The 27,769-nt window shown below is 47.1% G+C and overlaps 1 protein-coding gene across 5 annotated transcripts in view; it reads left to right on the forward strand.

The window, feature by feature from the left end:
• The window catches only part of Slc39a11 (solute carrier family 39 member 11), a 416,239-nt gene that overhangs the window by 267,880 nt on the left and 120,590 nt on the right, over positions 1 to 27,769 (forward strand). For all 5 annotated transcript variants that reach the window (XM_034504930.2, XM_034504929.2, XM_034504931.2 and 2 more), the window contains one exon: positions 17,764 to 17,934. In XM_034504930.2, the coding sequence (XP_034360821.1) occupies positions 17,764 to 17,934 (171 nt within the window). The remainder of the gene's footprint in view (positions 1 to 17,763; positions 17,935 to 27,769) is intronic.

A 27,769-nucleotide genomic window follows, 5' to 3' on the forward strand; every position in this document is an offset into this window, starting at 1 on the left:
CCCAATATCTAACCTATTGATAGAAGTTGCTACCCAAGACAGCTTTTGACCCATCCATGGTTCTCCATGGCTGATAGCCTCCTTCTTCTCCTTCCCTTCCTCTCTTTCTCCCCTCCCCTTCTTCTCTTTCTCCCCTCCCCTTGCTCTCTTCTTCTCCCAGCTCCACCTCCTCTTCTACTGCCTAATCACCGAGCTCCACTTTGAATACAATGTAACAGAATAAGTATCCTGCTACATGTGCCCTCGACTCCCACATAGCTGTGTGCGTGTGGATTGGAAGTTGTACATGTAGTGTGCATTGGGAAGTTCTGTAAAACTGTCCTCAGTTTCCTGGCCCTGTGGCCCCTCTACACACAAGTACAGAGGCAATGGTCATTTGAACAACACCAGGACCATCTCTACCTTACCTTTGTTTCCAGCCAGATGTTTTGAATTTTTCTGAACCCAAGAAAAGACAGAACTCTCTCTAGCCATGGGGCTCCCTTCTTTCAATCTTTGCTGGGTAGTTTCTGCTTCCTGTTCCCAGTGTGTCCCTGTCTAGGAAGGAGCAGCGTGGGAATACTGCTTCGGCTCCACCTCGTTCAGTCTAATGCTCTCACCAGGCATGTCCACACTCCGGACCATCAGGGCAGCCGTTTCTGTCCTCACTCCAATTTCCCTCAGTCCCACTTGGCTGGATTCCTACTTTCTTTTATTTCTGCTCTCTCAGAACCAATTTTTTCTTTGCTCCATTAGCTCAAGAAATATCAGGTCAGCCCAAGATACCACTCTGCCTGACAACTCCCTTCCTAGCCAGGGTTTGCGTCCAGAGAACTGAGGGCTCCAGAGTCCAGCTGGTGGCCGTGGCAGGTCAGCTGAACGTCTCAGCACTTTACCCAGTGGTGGGAATTGGGACTGGAGTGGTGGCTGAGGTACTAAGGGTAGTTGCTTCATGAGGACCTGAGTTCAATTCCCAAGAACCCGTGTAAAAAGCTGGGTGTACTCACATACCTCTAACCCTGAGACTACACAGAGGTGAGTGTGAGACAGGAGGATTGTTGGGACTTGCCGGTTGTCATCCTAGCTCCAGGTTCAGTGAGAGTCCCTGTCTCAAAAGAATGATGTAGAGAGTGACAGAGTGGGACACTCTGTCACTTTGTCAAGGTCCTTCTCAGCTTCCAAGTGTGGAGAGCTGCAGGAACCCTCATGTACATGTGTGCACACACAACATCTATACAACACACATACACACACTACAAAGGACAGCAAAAAGCAAAAAGGATAGCATCCTTTGAAAATGAAGCAGCCTCAACTCTACAAAAAAAAAAAAAATATAACAATAAGATGTGTCTCCTTGATGAGCTGCAGTCTAAATATACTGGTAAGCCCTGCTTCCCTCCACCCCCACCCCAGAAACCAGGTTTTCTTGGCTCTTCCCCTTCTTGCCCCTGTTATGGACAAATGCATGAACTACAGGATGCTGCCTTTTCTTTCCCACAATTTAGCTGTCCAGTCCCAGCTCAAGGTGAAGTTTTTAAGACCATGTACAATGAGTTTTAGAAATTTGTCAAGGAAATGAGAATTGAATGGCTTAATGAAATAATATTGAAGCTATAGTGTGTGTGTGTGTGTGTGTCTGTGTGTGTGTGTCTCATACATATTTGAGGATGTATATATCCATTTATACATACATATATACACCCATATATCCACCTATTGATCTGTTGTCTATTTGCCCACCCGTTTACTCATCCCTTCCAAACATGTCCATATACCTACCCCATATACTGTCTTATTATTCATCCATTCATCTGTCATCTATCCATGATGACTCCTTCATCCATCCATCCATCCATCTATCTATCTATCTATCTATCTATCTATCTATCTATCTATCTATCTATCTATCTATCTATCTATCCTGCTAGCCAACCAAAGTAGGACTGTAGGCAGCCTGCCAGTGAGCTTCAGGGACACAACTGGGCTGCTTTATACTCATCTGTCTGGCCAGAATATGTTCTTAGGAAGTGCAAATTTGTGTCAGTGTTACCCTAGGTAAACTTAATTAGAAGAACAAATCCACTATTTCAAATAAGAAAAGAAAGAAAAGAGAAAGGAAGGTTACTTTGTATTCCAGAGTAATACAGCGCCTGAGAGGACACCCGCTCCTCCTCAGATCGAGGGAAAGTCCCTATTATCTTTAGCTGCAGGTAATTCTTTCTGAAAGTTGAAAATGTCAACACCGACTGCAGAATTTTAAGGCACGCTTGAATTACAGGCAAACTGTGGTTCTCCTGTAACATGGAGGTTTGGGATTTGATGCTACTTGACAATTCTGTACCAAATTCAATCCTGATCCAATTTTTTTTTTCTCCTTCACCACAGGCAAATTTCAGTTATGAATAGATGAGGTGCACTGCGGGAACTGTTAGTCTTTCTTATTGTATTTTTGCACATCCGTTCCAGGGTCATTGTGGGGCTTTGTTCCCAGTCTGTTAGGCAAGCGGGCCCTGCTCTCCTCTGCTTCCACAGCCAGCCTATAGCTTGAGTCATATTAAATCTCCAGATAACAAGTGGAGAAACTGAGATGCAGGAGTCTCAGTTGACGACCCCAAAGATCTTTGACTTGAAAATAGTGGGGCTCCAATATGAATGTGGGGGGCAGGAGCAGAGTAATTGGTGCTTGAAAATGAAAGCACATTGGACCCTATTAATCGGCATAGTTACTATCTGCAATCTAAAACTTCCAAGACAAGCTAGTGAATACGGATCCCAGTTTTCTGGCCCCAGAGGCCCTCTTCCCTGCTTCCTTCAACACTTACCCAGGGAAAAAGAGAAAGGGGAGAAGCTAAAGTGGACACAGAAGACAATGATGTGAGGAGCCTCCTATGGCTCCACTGGACTCTGTGATTGGCATCCACTGGGAGGACTGGATGCCACTGGCCAGCATCAAGGCAATGGCAGCTGACTCTGTTTGTGCCACTGCCTGACTAACCCACTGTTCCTTGCCTTGATGACAGTCTCCAGGAGAGGGCTTAGAAGAGTTGCCACACCAGTGAATGGTACATTGTACCAAGTCATAATCAGCATGTGGACATACATATGTGTGTGTGTGTGTGTGTCTGTCTGTCTGTCTGTCTGCCTGTCTGTCTCCTCTCTTTGCATGTGTGTGAGACAAGAAGAAAAGAGGAAATATGTGCAGGCTTATGTTTGCAGATATATGTATATATATATATATATATATATATATATATATATATATATATATTACTTTATTTTTATTATCATTGTGGTGTGTGTTGTGTGTATGAGATGGGGAGGAGAGAGGCGGGGGGGGGGGTAGGTTCCTTTATAAAGATGAGAGAAGACTTTCCAGAACTTCCCCAAAGCTCTTCTGTTTCAGGCAATGGAAGCAGGACTGCTCCACCCCCACCCCCCTTTTGAAGACCAAAAGAATTAGATCAGGACAAAACTATAAATCAGGGAACAGCCTGCAAGAGAAACCAGGACTTCCTTCTTTGTGCCTCTCAGCTCCTCCAATGGGCTTTTCCTGCTGAGTCCATCGTCATCTCTGTACTTAGTAAAGTTTCTGACAGTACCATTTCCCTCTGTGCTCCGATCATGGAGAGGGTGCAGGTGTGCCATCCTTACGAGATGGAAGATGAACCTGTCATTCTTAAGCATCTTGGGTGATGTTTACCTCTGCGTGGCATGAGATATTCTCTGATTACATTAATAGCATGAAAACACTAGCTAATTAAGAAAACAAACTTTTCTAGACTCAAACATTTAGCTTCATGATGTGTAAATTGCAAGCATCTGCATGATATGCTAATCGACCCTTCTGAGCCCTGGCTGATTAGCTGTGAGCTCACCCAACCCTGGGCTGTCCATGAGCGTCTTGATAGGGTTCATCTTCTAGCCTGGCATCTCCTGCCAATCTTGGCTGCAGCTCTACCTGAAAAACACCTGCTATGCATTTTCTGTGATGCCCTTTTCTCTCCTCAGGGAAAGAACTTTCCCTCAGGCCTCATGCAGTGCTGATCCATTTGGTAGGCCTAGACAATTAAATTACTTAGGGATCTGAAAGGTCAACTAGTGACCAAAATATAAGGAATGTTAGTGAGATTTTTTTTTTTTAAGTCTTGCTTTTAAACAGCCACATAAGGAGCCAGCCATAGGTCCAGTCTGAGCTGCTACCTGACTTTGCAAATAAAGTTTTACTGCAACACAGACTCAACAACCCACACATTATCTCTGGTTGTCTTTATGCTACAACGGGCAGTTGAATAGTTGTGACAAAGTCACAATGACCCTCAAAGTCTAACATTTTGCAATCTTGACCTTAAAAAAAAAGTTGGCCGACCTTTGAATATGTCCATGAAGGAGATCGTTGTGTATATGAATGTTGTTCTAGCAATAAAATAGGATATTTTACAACTACAGCCATAACCTTAAAGAAAATCATGATGTCCTGAAAGCAAGAGCTGAATGTTCCATGTGGGTGTGTAGAGGGTATTTTCCAGGAAATACGCTCCATTGGCTTTTGTGCTCCCTGCTACAAATCTTCAAATATTCACAGTGTGCCAGTCACCATGCAAGCGCTGCAGACAAAATGCTGTGTAACACCTCACTTGCCCCTCTCTCTTGGTATGTGTGTGAGTGTGAAAGGCAGTAGACCTTAGGACATAGCTGGTAAGTGGTACACTTGAGAACTGGTAAACGTAATGACAAACCAGGCTGCAGAGAGAAGTCTGGCCCTGCAGTGGTGCATTCTCATATTCTCTCTCTCTCTCTCTCTCTCTCTCTCTCTCTCTCTCTCTCTCTCTCTCTCATGCTCACACACACTTACACATGCTCACTCACACTCATGTACACCCACACACACTCACACGTATACACACACTTATTCACACTCACATACACACACACTCATATACATATACACATACACACACTCTCACACACGTACACATGCTCATATACACTCACACACACTCATACACACGTACACACACTCACATACATATACACACTCACACACTCACATACATTCACGCACATACACACTCACACACTCTCACACACTCACATACACTCACTCATACACCCATACATACACTCACACACACACTCACTCACATATACACTCAAACATACACTCTCATACACTCACATACACACGCACACACAGGCGCACACGCGCGCACACACACACACACACACACACACACACACACACACACGCTCTTGCATGCACGTGTACTTTCTTTTTAATATGTCCTTCAGGCTGTTCCTGGAGAAGGAAAGTCTCCCAAAGCACTTTTATAAGAGTAACATTCATGCCACGGATGTCTCGGAACATGATGTATTGGCCCTTTTTAAGTTCAAACAACATTTGGCCAGTTTTTAAGTGGCCATTTATAATTCCCGTCTGGCTTTTTATTGTTCTTACAGCACGGCTCTGCAGAGGTCTGGAAGGTAGTTGTTTGTGCCTGCCTTTGAAATCATTTGGACAATGAACACACATCTCCTCTGAGAGAAAAGGGAAATGAACATCTAGCTTCGGTTTGGGTTTGGCTCCTTGCAACTCTTCCTAGTGCTCACTGACTGCGAGGTGCTAAAGGGAATTCTGTTGGGAATGTTCTGCCTACTGATGCAGGAGAACATGTATAGATTATGCTGCATAGAAAACCACATCTCAAGTGTGTGTGGTGGCACAGTCCTTTAATGCCAGCCCTCGGGAGGCAGACAGTGGCGGATTTCTGAGTTCGAGGCCAGCCTGGTCTACACAGACCATGCTGTCTTGGAAAAAAAGAAAAGAAAAAGAAAACCACATCACAGAGGCCAGCAGAATAAATCGTGTGTGCGTGTGTGTGCCTATGAACATGTACAGATCTGATGTGTGTGTGTGTGTGTATGCATGTTTCTAAACATGGAGGTCAAAGGTCAACCTCAGGTGCCTTTCTTCAGGCTCTGTCCACTTTCTCTTTTGAGATAAGTCTTATCATTGGCTCGGAACTCACCATGTAGACTCAGCTGGCAGATCTGCAAATCCCAGGGATAATCCTCCATCTCCACCTTCCCTGCAGGGGCATCACGCCATTACCATAGGCCCAGCTTTTATTGTGAACTCTGGAGACTGAACTCAGCTCTTTCTGCTTGCAAGGCAAGCACTATACTGACTGAACCCTTCCCTAGCTCTAGTATACAAACTTTTAAAACTCGGTGTTTTTTTTTTAAGTTATTTATTTTATGTATGTGAGTACACTGTCACTGTCTTCAGACACCCCAGAAGAGGGCATTGGGCTCCATTACAGATGGTTGTGAGCTGCCATGTGGGTGCTGGGAATTGAACTCAGGACCTCTGAGAAAGGCAGTCAGTGCTCCTAACCGCTGAGCCATCTCTCCAGCCCTCGTTTCAGTGTTTGAAAAGGAGGTCACCGCTGGGTGGTAGATGACTTTTAGTTTCTCATGGGGCTTATCAGTGCGTTCTAAACTTTCTCTATAGTGTAGAAACGTTTCTATTATCTGGTGACATTTTAGCCAGGTGCACTGCCATATGCTTGCGTGTCACTACTTGGGTGACAGAGGCAAGATGACCCCTTGAGCCCAAGAGCTCGGGGGCACCCTGAACACTACAGTAAAACCTCCTCACTTAAAAAAAGAAACAAATCATTTTAATGAACTTTACAGGAAAATAATGTATATTGCTTTAGGGCACAAAGAGACACCCTGTTGTCTACCCAGTGCATTGGCTCCTCACTGACGACTGGGCCTTGTTTCTCCCTGAGCAGTTAAAGGGGGCTTCCCCTAAAGCTCTCACAGAGTCTCATAGGCTAGAGAGCTGTTAGCGCTGGCATGCAGATACCATGGGGTTCCTGACCATAGGACCGAGTGACCGTTTTTTTGACAGCAGTTTTGGAGGCTTGTAGTGGCTGCAATCGGCATGTTCATGCTATGCCAAAAGGCATCCTTGAGTGCACCCATGTGGGCTCCCTTATAGCCAGAAGCAACTGAGACCTTTAGAGGTCCCACCCTTCCTAGGATGCCTGCATAAGCCTCAGGGAGAGTTGGCTGGAGAAACCCAAGCCCCAGGATAAATTCATTTCGTGGTGTCTTCGTAAAGGGGAGGAAGGTCTGGGGTGAGTTTCATGGGCACAAGTGCTGTGTCTGAGGATGTAATGGGCATCCCTATGGTCTAGTTTGATGTCAGCTTTACATAAGTTAGACTTAACTGAAGTGGGGAACCTCGATTGAGAAAGATTCCTCCATAACATCTGGCTGTAGGATATTTTCTTAATTACTGATTGACAGGGGAGGGCCCAGCCCATTGTGGGTGGTGCCATCCCTAAGCTGGGTTGTATAAGAAAGCAAGCTGAGCAAGCCCCGATGAACAAGCCAATGGTAAACTCTTCTGTGCAGGTTATCAGCAGTCTCTTGTAGTCTCTTCCTCTGCCCAAATCCCTTGGCAAGTCTGGGAATCCTCCAGTCTCCACTTTGAGTCTCAGTGGAAGGCAGAAACCGTCTTCAGGTCAGAAGATGGACTTTAGGATGACCACTTTCTTGGATTTTCTGGTTGTGCCAGGTGACCTGGGCATAACCTCCTAAGGAGCCTCCCAGCAGATGGGGGTCAACAGCTCTAGTCGGGGAGGGGATGTCACTCAGTGTTGACCTCAGTAGAGCCATATGATTGCCAGCCCTGTAGAGACAGGAGCCAACCTAGGACATTGCAGTGGCTCCTTACAGAAAGTTATCCTGCACATTGGCTTCCAAGATGGTTCTTCAGCCTCCCAGGGCAGCACCCAGCTCCTCTATGAAAAGCTCTCCTGCTGACTGGAAACTCCTGCAGCTGAAGCTGGGTACTGGCTGATTCTCACAGCCTCTCAGCCTCCTTACAACAGAGACAGGAAGCAGAGCCTCCCACTCTGAGCTGTGAACTTTTCTTTCTGGTCTCCATTGATCTCACCCCACATGTGGCACCCACTGTTTACAATGTAAGCCACAAGGAAACCCACAAACCCAGTGCTGCCTCAGGGTTTTAGATCCCTAGGGCCTTTTATTGTCTCTTTTTCCCTGAGACCTATGTGGCTTTAGACAGGATAGTTTTCATTTACTGAAGCACACTGGATGGGGCACCGTGTATAGGAGGTAAACTGCTGGGGAAACTGGGGGAACTTCCGGGTAAACTTCTGATTGGCGTTTTCTTGGATGTGGTCCTGAGACAACTGGCTGTCAGGACCAGAGAGGATACAGGATGAGGTGGGGGGGAGGGGATAAGAGGAGTGGTTTAGATGGGCCAACCAGGGGATGGTGAAGGAATGCCTCCCTCAGGGTGGGTAATTTCTTTTCATCTCACTCAGTCTGCCATGGTTGTATTTTCTTTTGCATCCCATCCATGCTGTGAGAGCAAAAATCCTCTCAGAAAGGGCTTTCATCTGAGGCAAGGAAATCGTGATTTCTCTCAAGACAACTCAAGTTACTTTTTTACCTCCTTGTCTTTAAAAATACTATTTTTAAAAAAATGAAATAAAAATAAAAAAATAAAAGAGTGCCTGTATGTCTGTATGTGCAGATGACCAGAGAGCCCAGAAGGGAGGTTACAGTTACAGGTGACCGTGAGCTGCGCGTTGTGTGGGTGCTGAGACTGGAACACCTGTCCTTAACCAATGAGTGCTCTCTCTAGCCTGCCTTCTAAGCTCAAGTTCTTTTCCTTTCCCCATCCCCTGGGTATTGGGAAAGAATCTCATGTATCTCCATGGTTGGCAAATGCAGGGAAGGGTAAGGCATAAGCCTGTTAGGTACGTTATATACAGAAAGAATGGGAAGATGTGAACCTACTCCAGACAGGGTACCAATGACAGATACAGTACCAATGACAGATACAGTACCAATGATAGATACAGTACCAAAGGAATAATGCCATTCAAGTCCAGAGCTGATGAGTGGGTACAGGAAGGAGTAGCTGGAGTCTCAAGTGAAGGTCTGCTGACTACCCACTCCTCCTTCTATGAAGGACTGGTTTCTGATCTCCCAGAGGGCCTCTTACCGTCCTGAGCATCTCTTGTGGGTAGTCACAGCAACTTTGATTAAGATGTGTGGTGGTTTGAATGAGACGTCCGCCGTAAGACTCAGACATTTGATTGCTTGGTCCCGGTTGGTAGTACTGTTTGAGGAGGACTAGGAGGCATGGCCTTGCTGAAGGAAGTATGTCACCGAGAGGCAGGTATTGACGTTTCAAAAGACGTGTGCTATTTTGAGAATATCCTCTCAGTTTCCTCCTGTTGCCCGTGATATTATAGACTCTGGATCTGTAAGCCCCAAATAAACTTTCTTCTAGAGATAATTTTCAAGTCTAGCCATTTTCTTAATTGAGGTTCCCACTTCCCAGATGACCAGAGCTTGTGTCAAGTTGACCAAAACCAAAACTAAAACCAAAACAACCCAACAATAAGCTTGCACCACCATGCCCCAGTAAGTGCTGAGGGTTTGAACTTAGGTCATCCTGGTTGTCGGATGGGCATTTTACCAACTGAGCATCTCCCCAGCTTTGCAAGGACCTTTTGGATGTAGATATCTTGCTGCCGGGTCCTCTGGAATCCATGATGGTCACGTTTGCATGGGGGGGGCTCTTGTACTAGGCAGCGGTTCAGGGTTGGGCTATGGAGCAGCAGAGAGGCCTCTCGGAAGCCAGGGTAAGTTTTGATTCCATAATTAAGTCACCGGGAGTGAATCCAGGTCCGTGAAGTGGCTGCTGTCCCTTTAATGTAGAACAGCCTGTCCAATTGATAGGCTTTTAATATTACTGGATGTTTTGGTTCTATTGCCTGAGCATAAAATTTATTTTACCTGGATCCTTGGAATGAGGAACATTTTAGTGGATGGTTTGCTTAATGGATGAGAAATCTTTTGCTAATAGTGAGCCTGCCTCTTCTGCAGCTGCACATTTAATTTCTGCCAATTATGCAAGCCCATTTGCTTATTCATAAGCGTTCAAGGTACAGCTGCGATGGCTTTTGGTGCCTGTCAAAACATGCACTACCTGAGAAGAGCAGGAAATCAAATGAGCCGCCTTACACGGGCAGCTTCTGACCCTTCTGATCATTGTGCAGCTGGCGCTTGTTGGAGCGATAAATGGAACGACCCTTGATAGCTAAAAAGGTTGTAAATAAATCTCTGTCTGTGCTTCTTGAGCTCTGTGGTGGGGCCCAGAGGTCTCTCTGCCTAGAGGTCATCAATAGAGCATGGGAAATTCTTCGGTGCTCTTCCCACAAAGTTTCCTTGGTCTCCAGTGGAATCTCTTCGTGTCTGCAGCTCTGGAAGGCACAGGAAGAGCATCCTTTATGGGCACCAGGCAGAGGCGCGTGCACGCCTGTTCTCCATATGCAGTGTAACCAGTTTCCTTAGCCTTGTTCCTTATAAGACCTGGGTTCTTGACTGGACAGAAATTGGAGCATCAGGTAAAGGGCAGCGTGCTGGTCTTAGGTGCAGCTCAGAGCAGGAGGACCCGAGCTCTGATCTCACAGAACCTACAGGAAAGCCAGATGCTGCAGCATTCGGTAGAACCTCAGAACTCAGGGCTGAGGGAACAGAGAAGGGAAAATCCCAGGAACCCCGTGGCCAGCTGTTCTAGCCAAAACAGTGAGCTTCAGGTCCCCAAGAGTCTGAAAAGAAAAAAGGTTGGAATTAATTGGGGAAGAAAACTGACACCCACTTCTGCCCTTCACAGGCACCTGCATAAGTGAGTATACACACACACACACACACACACACACACAGAGAGAGAGAGAGAGAGAGAGAGAGAGAGAGAGAGAGTAAAAAAAATAGAGTGTGCCTAAATTTGAATTTCAAAAATAAATGTATATTTTGGTATAACTATTTTCTCATGCAATGCATAGGTTGTATTTACATGAACAAATTCTTGATCTAAAATTCATATAGACACAGCCACCTGCTTTTTATTTCCTGTAATAGGCATCGTTAGCAGGGGCCCTGTTCACAAGAGTTTTTTTCTTTCTGTATTGTTTGCAAAAATGTTGTTTGTCCTCTAAGGATCCCAGGGCTGCTGGTGGGGAGGGGCGGGAAGATGAGGGAAGTAAGGGGGATGCCCCTGTTCCTCCTCTGCTCCCACAAAGAGTGGTGTCCCAACATCGAGAGTGAAACTGATCAGAGTGGCTCATTGTCATAAGTGAAGCAGATACAGTGTTTTAGAAAAGATACTATATGATCTCCAGAAAACTCCAAAGGAACCAAAAACTAATTCAGATGGTTTGCTGGACGTCCTCCCCAGCCAGGTGGATGCATCCATCTGGTTTATACTGACCCCCTGCAGCTACCAGCCAGGCCTCATCAGTCATTGACAGACATAAGTGGATCACGGGAAAATGACCTGTCTGTAAGGAATTAGCCAATCACGTGGTAATTACTTAAAGTAATTACTTAAAGAGGCCTCAATGGGCTAAGGGCATATCACAAAAGAGGGATCAGATGTGGCAAAAGTCAGGCCACCCTCCTTGCAGTCAAGGAGATAACAAATTAAGGGAGATATCACATCCTCTTTCCCGTATATGGATGGGTTTTTGAGAAGTACCCAGTACTGACTGAAGTTTGGCCAGTGAGAGCGACAAAATGCTGTTCATAGTGGTGCCAATGGCGCCATCTTCCTGCTCCCTCCGAATTTCTGACCGTTTGCACAAGTTAGTGTTTGAGATGATATTTAATAAGGAAACAATTTGGAAGCAGCTTCAGGACCCAGAGGCATGAGAGAGCCGGGACTAATCTGTATTGCTCGGCAGTGCCTGAAAGGGCATTGAGTCACAAGAGAAATCGCTTCTGTTGCTTTCTGTGGGAGCAAAGAGCAGCCTGACACTGCGTAATGTGGTATCTCAGCCCAGTGCAACCGCAGGAGGATGCGCAGAAGGAAGGGCACCCATCTCCCTTGTTATTCTTTCATCAGTGAGGTTGTGGCGGCTTGCAACAACTTCTGTGTGCTTGTTCAGTTTCCCACAGTCCCCTTAGCATGCCTTTGTAACTTTGTGACCAGAAAGAGCAGAGATGAGATATTCTGAGTGAGATGTATTTCCCCACAGCAAGGAGGGTGGATAGAGCCCATCCTGTGGCGGTCTCTTCAACCCAGAGTCCGCATTCCATCGATGAGACCTGGGTGAATGTCCTGACATTGATTTTTATGCTGAGACCCTTACATTTGAATCTCCCAGGTGTCAATTCAGAGGGCTTTGCAAGATTCAAGGACACTCTGGCTATATAGTCTGGTAGGATTCAGTGACAGAAGATGCCCATAACGTCCTTCCCGCCCTTACTGTCTCCTGACAAAGGACAGGCCAGCTTTATTGCCACTGTGTGGCTGACCCATCTGCCCGGTGCCTGACAGTTGGGGCCACAACTCAAATGCCTAACATGTTCTAAAAGATAACCATGCGGCAGAATTACTAACAAGTCAGAACACCCCTGTGGAAACCCCTTCTCTCCTTTAAGCCATCTGGACTGAGGTCCCCAGAAGATCAAAAGCCAAGAATTAACTTTGTCTTTCTCACCATCTTCTTGAAGCCTCCTTCTCTTTGTCTACAGCATGAGGCCAAGACCAGTTTGAAGAGGGAGGGAAACGGAGAAAGCGTGACGTGGACAAATGGAGGAGATGTGTTCTCATGTGCTCATTTCTATTCTTGAATTTGTGTGTGTGTGTGTGTGTGTGTGTGTGTGTGTGTGTGTATGCACATGTGAGCACAGTTGCCCATAGAGGCCAGAAGAGGGTGTGTCCCCTGGAGTTTAAGTCACAGGTGGTTGTCAGCCACCTGACATGGGTGCTGGGGAAGAGAAGCATGTGCTGTTACAGGTTCTGCTGATGAACACGGTGAACATGGTCCACGAAGCCAAAGTACAAAGGTCTGGTGCATCAGGTCACACAGGAAGGGGCTTTTCCCAGCATAGGTGCCCATTCTGGACAGGAAGACACAGAAAAATGGGACTCCATGTGGCAAGAGGTGGTCACTACAGCTTTCAGTACAAGTCATAGCTTGAATTTTCCCCCATTCATGTATTCATTTTACATTCCAGTCAGAGCCCCCCTCCTCCCACACCCTCACACAATCCTTCCCTCCATTCTCCATCTCCTTCTCTGAGAAAGGGAAGCTCCCCCCATCCCTACTCATTCATAGCAGCCTAGGGGAAAGGGATCTACAGGCAGGCAACAGTCAGGGACAGCCCATGTTTCAGTTGTTGGGGGACCTGCATGAAGACCAAGTTACACGTCTGTTGTGTGTGTGTTGGGGGGAGGGAAGGGAGAGGTCCTGTCCATGTATGCTCTTTGGTTGGTGGTTCAGACTCTGCTTTGATTTAAGAGAAATAATTTGGCAAACAGTGGACTCAGGACTAAGCCAAAAGCCCTAGGGCCATTAAGCAGAATCCCAAAGACTGAGAACTTTAGAAAATGCTCCCACATTCTCAAGTCAACCACAGAATATAAAACTGGGCCATGGGCTGTATGTTTTGTGAGCCAGGCACTGTGCCATGTTCAGTTGTTGGAACAATCTCACGAGGTAGATATAATTAAGTACATACATTTTATAGCAAGGAAACCCGTTGGCAGCATTTGCTGAGTGAAACTAGTAACTGAGTCTGGTGGCCTGGATGAGAATGGCCCCACAGGCTCAGATGCTTAAATACTTTGCCATCGGCTGGTGGAAGCATTTGGGAAGGATTAGGAGGCGTGGCCCTGTTGGAAGGAGGTGTGTCACTGGGGGCAGGCTTTGAGGTTTCAGATGATTCATGCCGTTCCCAGTGTGCTCTCTGCCTCCTGTTTGTGGTTTGAGGTGTGAGCTCTCAGCTATTCCTGCTGCTGTGCTTTCACCCCACCATTATGGACCAACCCTCTGAAACTGTCAGCCCGATCAAATACTTTCTGCTATACGTAGCCTCGGCCCCTCGGCCATGACATTTTATCTCAGCAGTAGACAAGCAGGTAACACACTGGTAGAGCTGTGTCCTGAGGCAGGCACTGTCATCCTTCCATCCTGTCTACATACAGTGACAACCCTGAGTCCAGACATGTAGGAGAATGGAATCATCCCCATGCATAAGCTGGATAAGGGGCTGGGTGGGTACTGAAAGAAACCATGTTGGGGTGTGGGGATATATTTTCTGAATAATGCTCTTTAAGTAAGTATATATAATGTGTACTGTGTGCTCATTTGTAGGATCATGTGTGTCTGTGTGTAGGGTTTGTCACTAACTCTGGAGCTCACTGACTCCGCGGGGCTATCTGTTGAGCTTGGAGATTGCTGTCCACACTCTATAGTCACACACACTTGCTGCCCAGCTACCTTTACTTTCTATTTACTTGCATACACACATGGAGACAGCATGGAAGAAGAGAAGCCGCTAGTATATCCCCTTCCTTAGTGTCTTCACCTTAACTGGGGGGCTTGGCTGTAAGTATGCATTGTAACAATGCTCTCTAAGAATTGGGTTCTGAGGGCTGGAGAGATGATCCCCACTTAGAGAGCACCTACTTCTCTTGCAGAGAACCTGGGCTCTGTTCCCACTACTTACATGATGGCTCAGAACTCCAGTTTCAAAGGAACCAATGCCTTTTGCTGGCTCCTGTGGGCACTGTACGTACATGGTGCACATATATACATGCAGGCAAAACATACATGCATGATTGTGCATGCTTGTGTGTGTGCAGATATGCAGGCATGCATGGGGTTTGGTTATTCCTTAGGCTTCTCTCACCTTTTTGAGACAGGCCTTCTCTTTGGCCTGGATCTCCAGTGAGTTAGGCCAGGCCAGCTGACCAGTGAACTTCTAGGAAATCTGTTTAATCTCCGTGTCCCATCATGCTCCCACTGGGGGTTACAGCTATCTGCCGGGCTTAAAGTTTTCTTAATTACATTTATTTATATAATTTAGTGTGTGCATTTGGAGGTCAGAGAACAACTTAGGAAAATTGGTTCTCTCCTTCTACCACACGTGTTCCAGGAATCATGCTTGGCAGCCATCTTGCCAGCCTCTTTCTTGCCAGATTTTTACAAGGCTTCTGGGGGTCCGAACTCAGGTCCTCAGAATGATAGCTGTACCGAGTGAGCCCTTCCCACAGCCCTCTTCTCCTATACTTCTGTTTTGCTCGCTGGTGCTGTTCATTGGCACACAGTGCAGTCACTCTGCATCCCTGGCCACTCATTATTGTGTTTCATAACAGGGCCTTAGAAACAAGGCCTTTCTCAGGAATCTGGAGCTGTGTGCACTCAGCAGGTAAAGAATTTGACTGTTGTGCAGTCATAATGAGCTCATCTCCAGTGAGATCTGGGGGTTTTAGTCACGCTCTCTGGTGGCTGGTGATCTGTTAATTAGCATTGTTGTATTCATGGGAGGCCTGAGATTCCATCACTGGGCCCATGTGATCCAACCAGTCCTCTCAGGGACCGCAGACCATCTGTATCCTTGTGTGGTTGGGCCCATGGGCTACGAAAGAGGAGGCTAGGTCTGCAGTCACCTCCCTAGAAGTGTCTCGAATCCTTGAGGACACAGTCATATGCTCCCAGGCCAGCTGTGCATGTTCTGCTGCAGCGTGGATGGTGACTTACACTGTGCTTTTGAGAGTGGATGCTGATCAAGATGGCTCTGCTCCACCATGAAGAGGATGTCAGAGCTTGTCATGTTATAGGAGCTGTGTCCTGGGCAGCAGACAACTGTTTGCTCAGCTCATGGCTCCAGGTTTGTGGTCACCAGGTGTCATCTATTGGAGAGCAGGGAAGAGAGAATTCCAGCCTTGGTATCTGGGACGAGGAAGCAGGGAAGCAGGGAAGCAGGGAAGCAGGGAAGCAGGGAAGCAGGGAAGAAGCAGGGAAGAAGCAGGGAAGAAGCAGGGAAGAAGCAGGGAAGCAGGGAAGCAGGGAAGCAGGGAAGCAGGGAAGCAGGTGCTAGGCTCATGGACAACACTCAAGCCTCTAGACTGGGAGCTTGGAATTCTGGGAACTGCTGACCAGCCTCAACCTTAACTTAAGGTTTATAAAACTGCTTCTGGTCTTGTACACACAGAAACACCTATGCATACATTCAGGGAGCCTACCTAGTATGTCTGACATTGAAGATGGGACCAAGGGGCAGGGACATCACACACACACACACACACACACACACACACACACACACTTTTTTTTTTTTTTTTACAATGTGGACACTACCCAGCCTGGATTGAATTCCAAGGGTTGCCCAGGAAGAGCTGTTGTCCCACTGAGATGCATTCTCTAGAGGCCAGCTATGAGTTGAGCACTGTGAAGGATCAATTTAAGGCCTTCTTTTCCTCCCCCCCCCCTTCCCCTTTCTGTCTCTGGGTTACCTGCCCAACTCTCCTTTCATTCTCTCCACTCCTCTTCCCTTCCCTTGTCTCTCCTCCACTTTCTTTCTCTTTTTAAAATGACTTTAAAAAGTATATAAATGTGTCTCTACAAGTGTAGCTACCTGCAGAGGCCAGAAGAGGGCACTGGGTCACCTGGAGCTGGGGTTACAGGAAGTTAGCCACATGGTTGGGGTACTGGCAACCACACTTGAATCTTTTTAAGGACAGAACCATCTCTCCAGCCTGAGGGACTCTGTTCCTTAGGGCCAGCATCCCAGAAGTTGAGACAAACCATAGTAGCTAGATGTGACAACGAAGGTATTAAATCAAATATGCACACACAGCAAGGGGCCGGGAGACCCCAGAGGTGTTCTGTGTTTCTATTTTAAATTGTATCTCAATTGTTATTAGTATGTGGCAGCAGTGAGGTGGGACACAGAAGCCACAGCATGGAGGTCAGAGAGCAGCTCTTAGGAGTTGGCTCTCCTCTTCCGATGTGGGTTCTAGACATCAAACCTAGGTTGCCAGGCTTGGTTGGCAAGTGCTTCTACCCATCTTACCAGCCCCCCCATCACCGATATTGGATTTGAGGAAGGTCTTGCCCTACTTTCATCTACATTAGCAGGAATATCCCACTTTTGCAAAGAAGTTCTCTAAGCAGTGACAGGAAGGATGAATGTTGACGGTCCCTGTCACCCTCATTTAAGGGCATGGACTATGGTGTTGTACCCAGAGTCCCAGAGTATAAGCCTTCTATCATCTCCCATAGTTACAGATCTCCCAAGCCTAGACACTCGTGAGGGGGAATTAGGTTTACAATCTGCCTAGGAGGGCAAGGTGCCACTCACTGTCAGATTCTTACCAACAATGGCAAAGCCCATGGACTCCACAAAACACAGCAGCAGGAGCTGCTTTGATTGCCAACACAACACAACCTAGGATCACCTGGGAAGAGAGTTTCAAAGGACTATCAACGTTGGGGTTGGGCTGGTGGTGGGCATGTCTGTGAGAGAATGCCTTAACTGTTGTGGGAAGAAGCACTCCACTGTGGGTGGCACCATTCCCTAGGCAGGCGTCCAGAACTATGTGGCGAAAACACTTGGTTCGCAAGCGTCACTGTGGCCAGGTCATGAAATAAAAATGATGACCCAATCCCACAATCTGTCCTCCTTGCCAGTCCTCTGTGTCCCTCTTCCTATATGGCATCTTCACCCTTCTTAGAACCAAGATTCCCGGCACACACTGGTCCCTGAGTGTTCGCTGAATGACTGTCCAAAGGAATGGCTGAGCCAGCAAGAGATTCTTGGTCCATGGCCATCTAGATGTAGGGTAGTCCCTGGTTTGGAGGCTTCCTCTTGCTGCTGCTTGACCAGAAGTCAGTGTGCACATTTTTACAGCCCATCTCTCTCCATTCTTCTTTCCAACAGACAAGCGTGAGAATGGCGAGGTATACCAGAGGAAGAAGGTGGCAGCTACTGACCTCCCAGAGGACACACCCCCCTCAGGACCTGTGCAGGGGAACTCAGGGCAGCCTGGGGTGAGCAGCTGGAGGAGGATTGCTCTGCTCATCCTGGCCATCACCATCCACAACATTCCAGGTAAGGACTGGTCCTGGGGCTGTTTGCCACCTGCCTGAGGGCCAAGCCACTCATTGTTTACACAGCTGTGCAAGTGGAAAAGGCTAACTGTCAGTAGTGACCTGAGTTCTATTTGGAGGGGAACAGAGGTCACTCTATGCTATGGGTGATTGATTCTACAATGATCTTTGCAAGTCTCAGTGTCCCATTCCAGTTACTTTACTTGGCCTCTGCTGTTTTGACCCAGGGGTCCCTTTACATATTTGGTACCAGATCGTGTGGAACATAGTTTCATAACCTCTGTTGATTGCTAGGATAGAGGGAGCCTCCTGTAAGTGCTGGATGTCTCCGGTTCTGACTGATGATTTTTTAGAATATGTTGAATTCAGGGGCTTGGGAGATAGCTCAGTGGGGGAAGGGTTTGCTGGGCACATGAGTTTCACCCACAGAACCCACAGAAGTGAGAGAGCTAGACATGATGGCATATGACTGTCATTTCAGCACTGGGGAGGCAGGGACAGGAGGACCCTCAGAGTCATTAAATTACCTTATTTGGTGGAGTGGTTCTCAACCTTCTAATGCTGTGACCCTTTAATACAGTGCCTCATGTTGTGACGACCCCCCAACCATAAAACTATTCTCTTTGCTATGTCGTAACTAATTTTACTACTGGATTGAACCATAATGTAAACATCTGTGTTTTCCAATGGTCTTAGGTGACTCCTGTGAACAGGTCATTCCACCCCCAAGGGGGTAATGAGCCACGGGTTGAGAAATCCTGGTTTGGTGAGTCACAGGACAGCAAGAGATGATGCGGTTACCAAAAATTAAATGGGCAGAGCTGAGAAATGACACCTAAGGGTGATCTCTAGCTTTTGCACAGACTTGAACACATGCGGGCCCACACACAAATGTGTACACCCACAAACATGAACTACACCGTGCATATATCAAGAGAACAGTATGGAATTCTGCCTTGATTAACACACGTTTCATGCTTTCTTTGTAGGGACCTCTTCCTATTACAGAGTAACTTCTCTTCAGATGTAACATAGTGGCAGGAGACTTACTGGTGCTTTAATTAAAAGATACTATCTTTTAAACAAACACTATTAAATAAAAGAAATACCATTTCTTTTAGAGCATCAGGAAGACACAGGTATACATAAAAAAACAAACACTAAGGCTACTACAAAAATAAATGAAGGATCCCAAGCTGCTGGGGACAGTGTGGGATTCTAGCTCGGCCACCCACTGATGAGGTTATCTCTAAATACTGTTTGGTTTTCTTGTGGCTGACATAGGACTAATATGCCAACGGTTTCTTTTGAGACTTCTATGAAGCATGCACACAGCCGCTGGCTTCGGTACCACGCTCGGGCCTTCTGAGCATTTGACAGATGGGGGCCATTGTATAGGCCAGGCTCCTTAGGTCTTTCAACCATGACTTTGTCAGTCTTGGGTTGTTAATCATTCCCATCCATCTTTTGCTGAAAGTTGAACATGAGCTCAACCTTCGGGGGAGGGGGAGCAGGGAGCTATGCTAGAGCCTGCGCAGTCCCTTCCCTGGGGGCTGTCCTAGGCGATTTGTTTTACAAATCCGTTGATCCCATCTGGTGTCTGTGACAGGATTGGTGCAGCTGGCCGAGGCTCTCTTAAGGCTGTTATTCTGCTGTCTCCCAGCTTTAGTTTTGCCGAGGCGGAGAACATAGGCGGATTGAGGTTATTCCTCTGGGGAACCTGATAACTCTTATTTGTGCAAAGAAGCCACCATGTGTAACCATGTCTTTGTTATTATAGTCTAGTACATATGGAATCCACCAAAAAGACTGCACCAGATCACTTTTAAGCCAGGCTTTTTTTTTTTTTTTTTTTTTTTTTTTTTTTTTTTTTTTTTTTTTTTTTTCTGGGAGGAGAGAAACGTGTTTCTCTGGCAATTTCCATCACAGTTACAGCAGTTTCGATCATGTAATCATACATAGGCTGCTTTTCTTAGAATTTTCCTCATTGCCCATCTCTTTGCCATTTTCCTCTTGGCCCTTCAGCCCTTTTTGGGTCAGATGAAGACATTCTTGGTTAATTTTCCTAAAGTTCCCAATTTAGTCTATTTCTAAGTGGAGTCTTATATACAAAACCCCAGCACACTGTGCAAACAGACCTAACTGGGTTTGCACTGTTGGGGGCCCCTGTCATGATATCCATAGGATCTTAAATTGCCTATTGGAAGTCTGGGGACTCCTGAATTGCCTCCAGCCTGTAAAACACCAATCATTGCAGAAGCAGGGTTACCTGTGTCTTCCTGTCAGCCATGGTATAGTCGCTCATTCAAGACCTTTGGTTAACCAATAAGAATGAAGATACATCTAGTGGGCTCAGGGTCAGGTCCAGTGAGGATACTGGCTTATGGTATGTCATAGTAGTGTCTGTTTCCTCAAGGAACTTGAAAATGTCTATGAAGCAGGCTTTCCAACAATGCACTGAGAAAAAGGCTGCCTCCAGTGGAGCCTCACCTGCACAGAGCACAACCACACTGTCTTCCTGGCTGCTAAGGCTGGGGCAGATAGACTGGCTAGGACATATGGAGGAGATGGACCAGTGGGAACCCCAAGGTTCTGAGGTGACCAGTTACACACGTTGGGTTGTGATAAGATCTTCCAGGAAGAGAACGGGAGCTGAGCTCAGAGGACGGGAACTGAACTGCAGATCGTGAGGCTTCGCTCCTGTCAGTCAGGGGAGATCCTGAGTAGAGGGTTGGGTACACAGGTTCAAGTCTGACTACAGGGGGAAACTGTGATAGTATTAATCCTCAACTTGAAAGCAGAGGGAATCACTGAGAAGACAAACCTGTGAGGGATTTGAACACTTGAAGGGGATTATGTTAATTAGATTCGTGGAGGTGGGGAGACTCATCCTAAAGCCAGGGCAGCATTTTCTGGGTGGCTCCTGGATTAGGATAAGTAGCTAAATAGACTCCTCCAACCCTCTCTTCTTCCCTGTGGGGGGACGGGGGGGGGGGTGTCTATGTGACCAGAGACTTCAAGCTCCTGCCATTTGAGTTCTCTGCACATCCTGTAGATGTATTCTTAAACCACGAGCCCAAATGAGCCCTTCTCTCATTATCTGCTGTGTGGAGGCATTTTACAGCAGAGGAGTAACTCAGCACCTGACTGCTCTCTAAATCCTTACCACTGTAGGACATCACCAAAGGCCTAAGTACTGAGTATAACATTCCAGAGGCTGAGGTGCTGCTCCAGGCGTGGGGTATAGCTTAATATGCATGAAGCCCTCCGGCTGATGCCCAGAACTGCATAAACAGGGCATTGTGGCACCTGTACTCTCAGCACGCTGGAAGGTAGAGGCAGGAAGCATCAGAAGGTCAAGATTATCCTTAGCTACACAGCAAGTTTGAGGCCAGCCTGAGTTATACAAAACCCTGTCTGGAAAACAAAATTACATAACTCTGAAGTTTCCCGGCAAGATTCATTTCTCATATCTCTGGTTTCTGTTGTCGTCTGAAGAGGATAACTCACCCACGGTTCCTGTCAGCTGTGGGATGCTCTCTGACAAGAGTCATTTTGAGAGGCTGTCCAGTGCCAGCCTCCTTTGAAAAGGTCTCTTCTTTTAACACCATCCTTTATGGTTTATTAAAAATTTAGGCGCATTTTTGACATTCTCCAATTTTCTGGGTTTTCAGATAGACTTTCCACAATGACTTAATGGATAATTGATTTTTTTTTTTTTTGAAGTTTTTGTCTTTACTGCTTCGGTTTTGTACATCCTGAGGATGACACTTTGTTTTTTTTTGTTTTTTGTTTTTTTTTTTAAAATGTGGTGTAATGTAGAAAGAAGAAAGAAGGCTTATTAATGGGTAGCTTGGCTCTGGAGTGTTCTGCAGTGTGACCACACACCTGAGGGCATTGGTACTTACTCAAGACACTTGAGTTAATGTGTAAAACCTACATGTGCAGACAGATGAATCCCTGAGCTCTGAGCTTCACCATCTGCCAGGACTCTACTTAGGTTATGGTTACCTTTGTTAGCTACCATCACCACCGTGACAAAATACCTGAAAGAAACCAAGTTAAAGGGGAAAATGGTTACCTTGGCTCATGAGCTCAGTCGTCTGGTTCCAATGCTTTGGGCTGGAGGCAAGGCAGAGCGTCATAACAACAGGGGTGTATGGTGTCTTCCTCTGATGTGGCATGTGCCATCATACCCTCCGTTGCTTAAATCTGTGTGCTCTCCTGTTAAATGGGGGGCATCTTTCCAAAAGGTCACCACCATGTTCTTTTATCGGCCCAATATCACGGCATGGACTGGAGCTCCAACCCAGTCCATGGCTACTTTATACTCCAGCACCAGGAAGGACAGGTCCATTCACTCCCCACCTCCATTCTGGGAGAGCAGAGGCTAGTCAAGAGCTGAACGATCAATCAGTTGTCTTTCTGTGCTGGCTACCAGGTGAGCTAAGGGCAGATATTTTTGGTATGTCCATGAGTGTGTGTGTGAGTGTGTCTGTGTTTATGTGGGGGAGGGTGTTGCACACATTGGCATGAAAAGGAGGCTGGTATCCGTGTCTTCCTCCATCACGCTTCACTTTACTCTTTGAGGCAGGCTCTCTCATCAGGCTTTGAGACTCAGTGATGAGGCTAGACTGGATGGCCTAGAAACCACAGGGATCCACTCATGTCCACATGCCCAGCTTGGGCACTGCAGGGCATGCTGTCACACTCAACTCGTCATATAGATTCTGGAGATGAATGGCAGCCCCTCTGCCTTCACCGGTGAGCTGATTATAGAGACCCATAGCAGAGCCTACACAACTAATTTTCTCTCTCTCCTCTCCTTACAGTCAAGAGCTGAGTTCATTTGACAGTTGTTGCTGTGATCTAAAGACCCGGGGGCTGCTGTTTGTGTCTCCAGGACAGCACAGCAGTTGATTTTAATTATTTGGCTTGTCATCATTGCTAGTTTCTAATAATGGCTTCAAAGAAATGCTCGGGGTTTGAGTCAGAAGTGATTTTAGTTTCAGGGAACTCAAGAACAAATTTAGAAAACAAAATATTAATGCCAGCTGGCTGTTCCTGGGGGCTCTAACTAATTTTTATTTTCTTCATGGTTTTAGCAGATTTAGATCCAAACTTCCCTGTGAAAAAAACTAACCTTACTTGTGATGAGATAAAAGTGGGTTTGGGGAAGGGGATGTCCCCAGGTGAATTAACTACTTCAGGATCCCTGACTTTCAACATACCCACCAAAGTAGAGAAAGAAGTTACACAACAGGGCTAGCCTGGTGTCCTCATGCCCTCATGTGGTGGAAATTAGATGTTTATGATAGAGGATCTTATTTGGGCTAGCCTGGTGTTCTTGTATTGTGGAACAAGGATAAGAACTCTCTGGGGACGTGTGTGTGTGTGTGTGTGTGTGTGTGTGTGTGTGTGTGTAACTAATCTCATTCCCAAGGGCTCCATCCTGATGACCTACGGCCTCCTCAAAGCTGTCCCCTAACACCAACATTTGTTTTGGAAACAAGATGAAGGGCTGTATTAGTTAACCACAGCTGCTTTAACACCTTTTACTAACATAATGGCTTAAAAAAAAAAAAAAAAAACCCTAAAAGATCAGACTTATTCTCCTACAGTTTCAGAAGTCAAAGGTCTTAAATCAGTTCTTAAGTTGTTGACAGGGCTCTGATTTGCAGGAGACTCCAGGGTGAGGGGCTGGGGACATCCATTTCCTGTTCCTTCGGGCTTCTTCAGGTTTCTGCATGGCTGTCACTCTACATCCCTGTCGCTGTGTGTGTTTGATCTCCCCCTGCCACAGTCTCCTTTGAACCTTTGATGACTGCATTGAGAGCCTCCCCACGTAACTCAGGACAATGCGAATCTGATCATTCTCTCTGGCCTGGAGGGCAATTTTAATAGGCTCAAGCATTAGAACTCAGGTGATTTTGTAGTTCTCATTGGCTAAGCCACAGAAACCAAAGCAATCAGTGTGATGCTGGCCAGAGACAATTAGCTTGAGTCTTCCAGGGTTTTCTTCTTCCTCTGGGGCTTCCCTTCAGCTCCAGCTCTGTCTTCTTCATTTCCCATTCCTAGGCTGCTTCTGTCTGACTTTCTCTATACCCGCCACCTTGCTCGCTCCCCCCCCCAAGTGTGTGTATGTGCACACGCACCTGTGAGTGTGTGCATGTGTGCACACAGTAAGGGTACCGTGGGGATGTTGCTGTAGTCATCAGGTGTATGCCACTGCTACTTCAGTATCTCACAGACTCCACTTAAGTGAGGATTTGGGGTTCAGAGGGAAGAACATTTTGTTGTGGCTCACTATGGATTTAGCCCATCACAATGGCAGAAGGCACGGCAGACACCTTGGTCTTTGACAGAGGTGACAGGACCCAGAGATGAGGTACAGGGACCTGCCTTCCCCCCGCCCCCAACACACAAACTCATGCCCTACTTCTAGCTAAGCCGAACCTACCCAAAAGGGCTACCAGCAGGGACCAAACATCCAAAACATGAGTCCATTTCAGGTTTCCACCACAGCAGTTCCCATCTCCATCCCGTGGACCTATCCTCTGCTTCCCTATTTAAATCAACACACCATCTCAGGCCAGCCTTTCGAGGTACACAGGAGTCAAAGGGTGTGTAAATATCATCACAGTTTAGTTCCCACATCCTCCCCATTCTGTAGAGAAACCACATACCTGGCAGCAATCATTTTCCGGTTCCCAACTCTGCGCCCTCTTCCACCTCCATCTCCCACAGACGGTGGTCTGCACTGCGCATGCGGCCTGCACTGCGCATGCGGCCAGCTCCAGCTAGTTCCTTTCGCTTGTGTTGTTTGTTATTTTCGTGTACAACATTTACATTGGTTCTGCTTCTCCTTTAAGCCTCGTCCATTCCTCATTCTGGGATGCGATAGTTGATCACCACCCATGGCACTGTATCTGGAAACCCACCTCTGGATTACAGGGAGGTTCTACCAAGTGGGGAACACCTACCTGGACATGGGCACCAGCCCGAGGGCTGGGCACTGAGTCCAAAAGAGAAAGGGCTGAGCCCCAGCATTCCTCTCTCCCTGCTTCCTAGTTGTGGATGCAGTGAGTTCAGCTGTCTCCCACACCCGCCTCCATGGCTTCCCTGCCCTGGAGGACTGTATCCTCTCAAACCCACAAGCCGAAATAGACTCCGAAGTGGCTTTGTCATAGGAACAAGAGAAGTGGCATCCATGTGAATGAGTGTCGCTGGGCTTGTATTCATGAGCTCCTGGGCGTTTGGCTTCCTTCTGCCTTATTCGGTGTTGAGGAGGCATATGGTGGGCAGGCTCTGTTGCTTTCATACCTTGGTGCTGACCTGCCAGATCCCAGAGAAACCTTTTCATTCTTTGAAGTCCGTGAATTCTTGTTTTACTTTTTATTTGGGGGGGGGGGGTGATTTTTTTCCATTAATTAATTTATTTACTCACTTTACATCCTGATTGCAGCCACCTCTCCTCCCAGTCCCCCCATCACATGGCCCCCTCCAGCTATCTCTCCCATTCACCTCTGAGAAGAGAGAGGCCCCCTCTGGGTACCAACTCACCCTGGCCCCTCAAGTCATTGCACCACTAGGCACATCCTCTCCCACTGAGGCCAGACAAGGCCCTTAGACAGTTAAGAGGAACAGGATTCATAGGCAGGCAGGCGGGCAGGAGGCAGGCAGGCAGGCGGGCGGTCGGGTGGGCAGGCAGGCAGCAGGCAGCAGGCAGCAGGCAGCAGGCAGCAGGCAGCAGGCAGCAGGCAGCAGGCAGCAGGCAGCAGGCAACAGAGTTACAGACAGCCCCTGCTCCAGTTGTTGGGGGACCCGCATGAAGACCAAGCTGCACATCTGCTACATATGTGCAGGACACCTAGGTCCAGCCCATGCATGCTCTTTGGTTGGTGGTTCAGTCTCTGGGAGCCCCCAAGGGTAGAGGTTAGTTGACTCCAATGGTCTTCTTGTTGGAGTCCTTGTCCCCTCCATCTCCCTGTGTCTTTATTTAAACTCTTCCCACTCTGTTCTTTGACACCAGCATTTTATGTCCTTAGTGTATTGTAACTGAGAACTGACCACAGCACCACCACTCAAGGTGTGTATGAGTTCCACTCTTTAAAGAGTATTGATCACTTTTGGATTTAGATTTTTATTGGACCACTAAAAGTCAGGGTTCTACTGATCATGGCATAAGACACTGGCTTCTGTGTGCTTCAGACATTCCATTGCCCCTGTGTGGCCTTCATGCACAGCAAGGGTGGCTTTGGAGGGCCAGCACTCAGAACAGGGCTGGGGGTGCCACTGGCAAGAGACCAGTAGTTAGAGAAAAACATGGTGTCTCATTTTCCTGGGACAAAGCCTGGGCAGAACACTCTATTATTAGATACAGATTTTCCCTGGAAAACAACGATATAATCACTGCTAAGTCACATTCTGCTTCTGGACATTGGGTGTCATTCTCAGCAATCGGTGATACAGGCCCAGCCAGCAGCAGGTCATTGCCACACATAACCCTGAGTTGTCAATGACAGTTGTCTTAGTTCAGGTTTCCATTGCTGTGAAGAGACACCATGACCAAGGCAACTCTTATAAAAGAAAACATTTAACTGGGGCTGGCTTACAGTCTCAGAGATTCAGTCCGTTATCATCTCGGTGCAGAGCAGGTTGTAGGCAGACTTGGTGCTGGAGGAGCTCAGAGTTCTACATCTTGATCCAAAGGCAGCAGAAGACTGATTCCACACTGGGCGGAGCCTGAGCACTAGGAGACCTCAAAGCCCGCCCCCACAGTGACACACCTCCTCCAACAAGGCCACACACTTTCTGTGGGCCAAGCATTCAAATACATGAATCTACGGGGGGCCACACCTATTCAAACTACCACAATAATAAAAGGTATTTACTCAGGTCCTGGGAGTATCCCGTGATCACATACGTTTAGATGCTTGTCCTCTTGGATGACACAGAGATGCAGAAGCTCAGAGACAGAGCCTAGGGCCACACAGTGACCATTTAGGTGGAGCTGGCTGTTGCTCAGCTTGTTTTCCTCCTGCCTGGATGAGCTCTTGGCCTCTCTTCTACTGATAAGTGGCGAAGCACCTCAGCTATTTCCAAAAAGTTCAGGGAACACGTTTTGCTTTTTTATTTTAATTTTTTTTTTTTAACGACATGAAATGTCAACGTCTGTGACACCAGCCGGGTATGTTGGCAGACTCCTCGCTCCAGATTTCCTGGGCCCTGCTCAGCAGCAGGCTTAGGCTGGGCAACCTGGATGGGAGACCTCTTCCATAGCCAGGGCTGTTTTTAAGGGAGCTCCACAGAAGGTTGCAGAAGGAGTGCTCCAGAAGTATGCCCTCCACATCCATCACCAGCAGGTGAGGGTGGTTCAGGACCCATCAGGGTTAGACAGGCATAGACTCTAGAATCGGTAAGGCCTGGACTTAGCTCCTGAAGCCACCAGCTGTCTTATTAGCAGCGTGACTCTGGGTAAGGGCCTGAGCATCTCAGTGTTGGCAGATGTAAATTGCTGATAGTATCTCACCTTGCAGTTCCCAATGAAGTGAGTTAACAGCTATTACAACAGGCAAGCCACCTGCTGTGTAACCCGACAAGGTAGAGCACAGCAGAGCTTGGTGAACATGAGTTCCTTTGCTGTCCTCCTCCTCCTTCCTCTTTCTCTCCCCTCCTCCATCTTCCTCCTCTCCCTCCTCCTCTGGGGCACCTTAGTTTAATCCTTAAGGATCTTCCAGTTCTAGTCAGGTCACCTTCAAGGGGGACAGCTCGGAGCTCTTTTAATGCTCATCTCCAGCAGGTGACTTCAAGATTACACTCATTTACTCCAGGAG

This window comes from Arvicanthis niloticus, chromosome 6 (assembly GCF_011762505.2).
Source record: "Arvicanthis niloticus isolate mArvNil1 chromosome 6, mArvNil1.pat.X, whole genome shotgun sequence".
NCBI lineage: Eukaryota > Metazoa > Chordata > Mammalia > Rodentia > Muridae > Arvicanthis > Arvicanthis niloticus.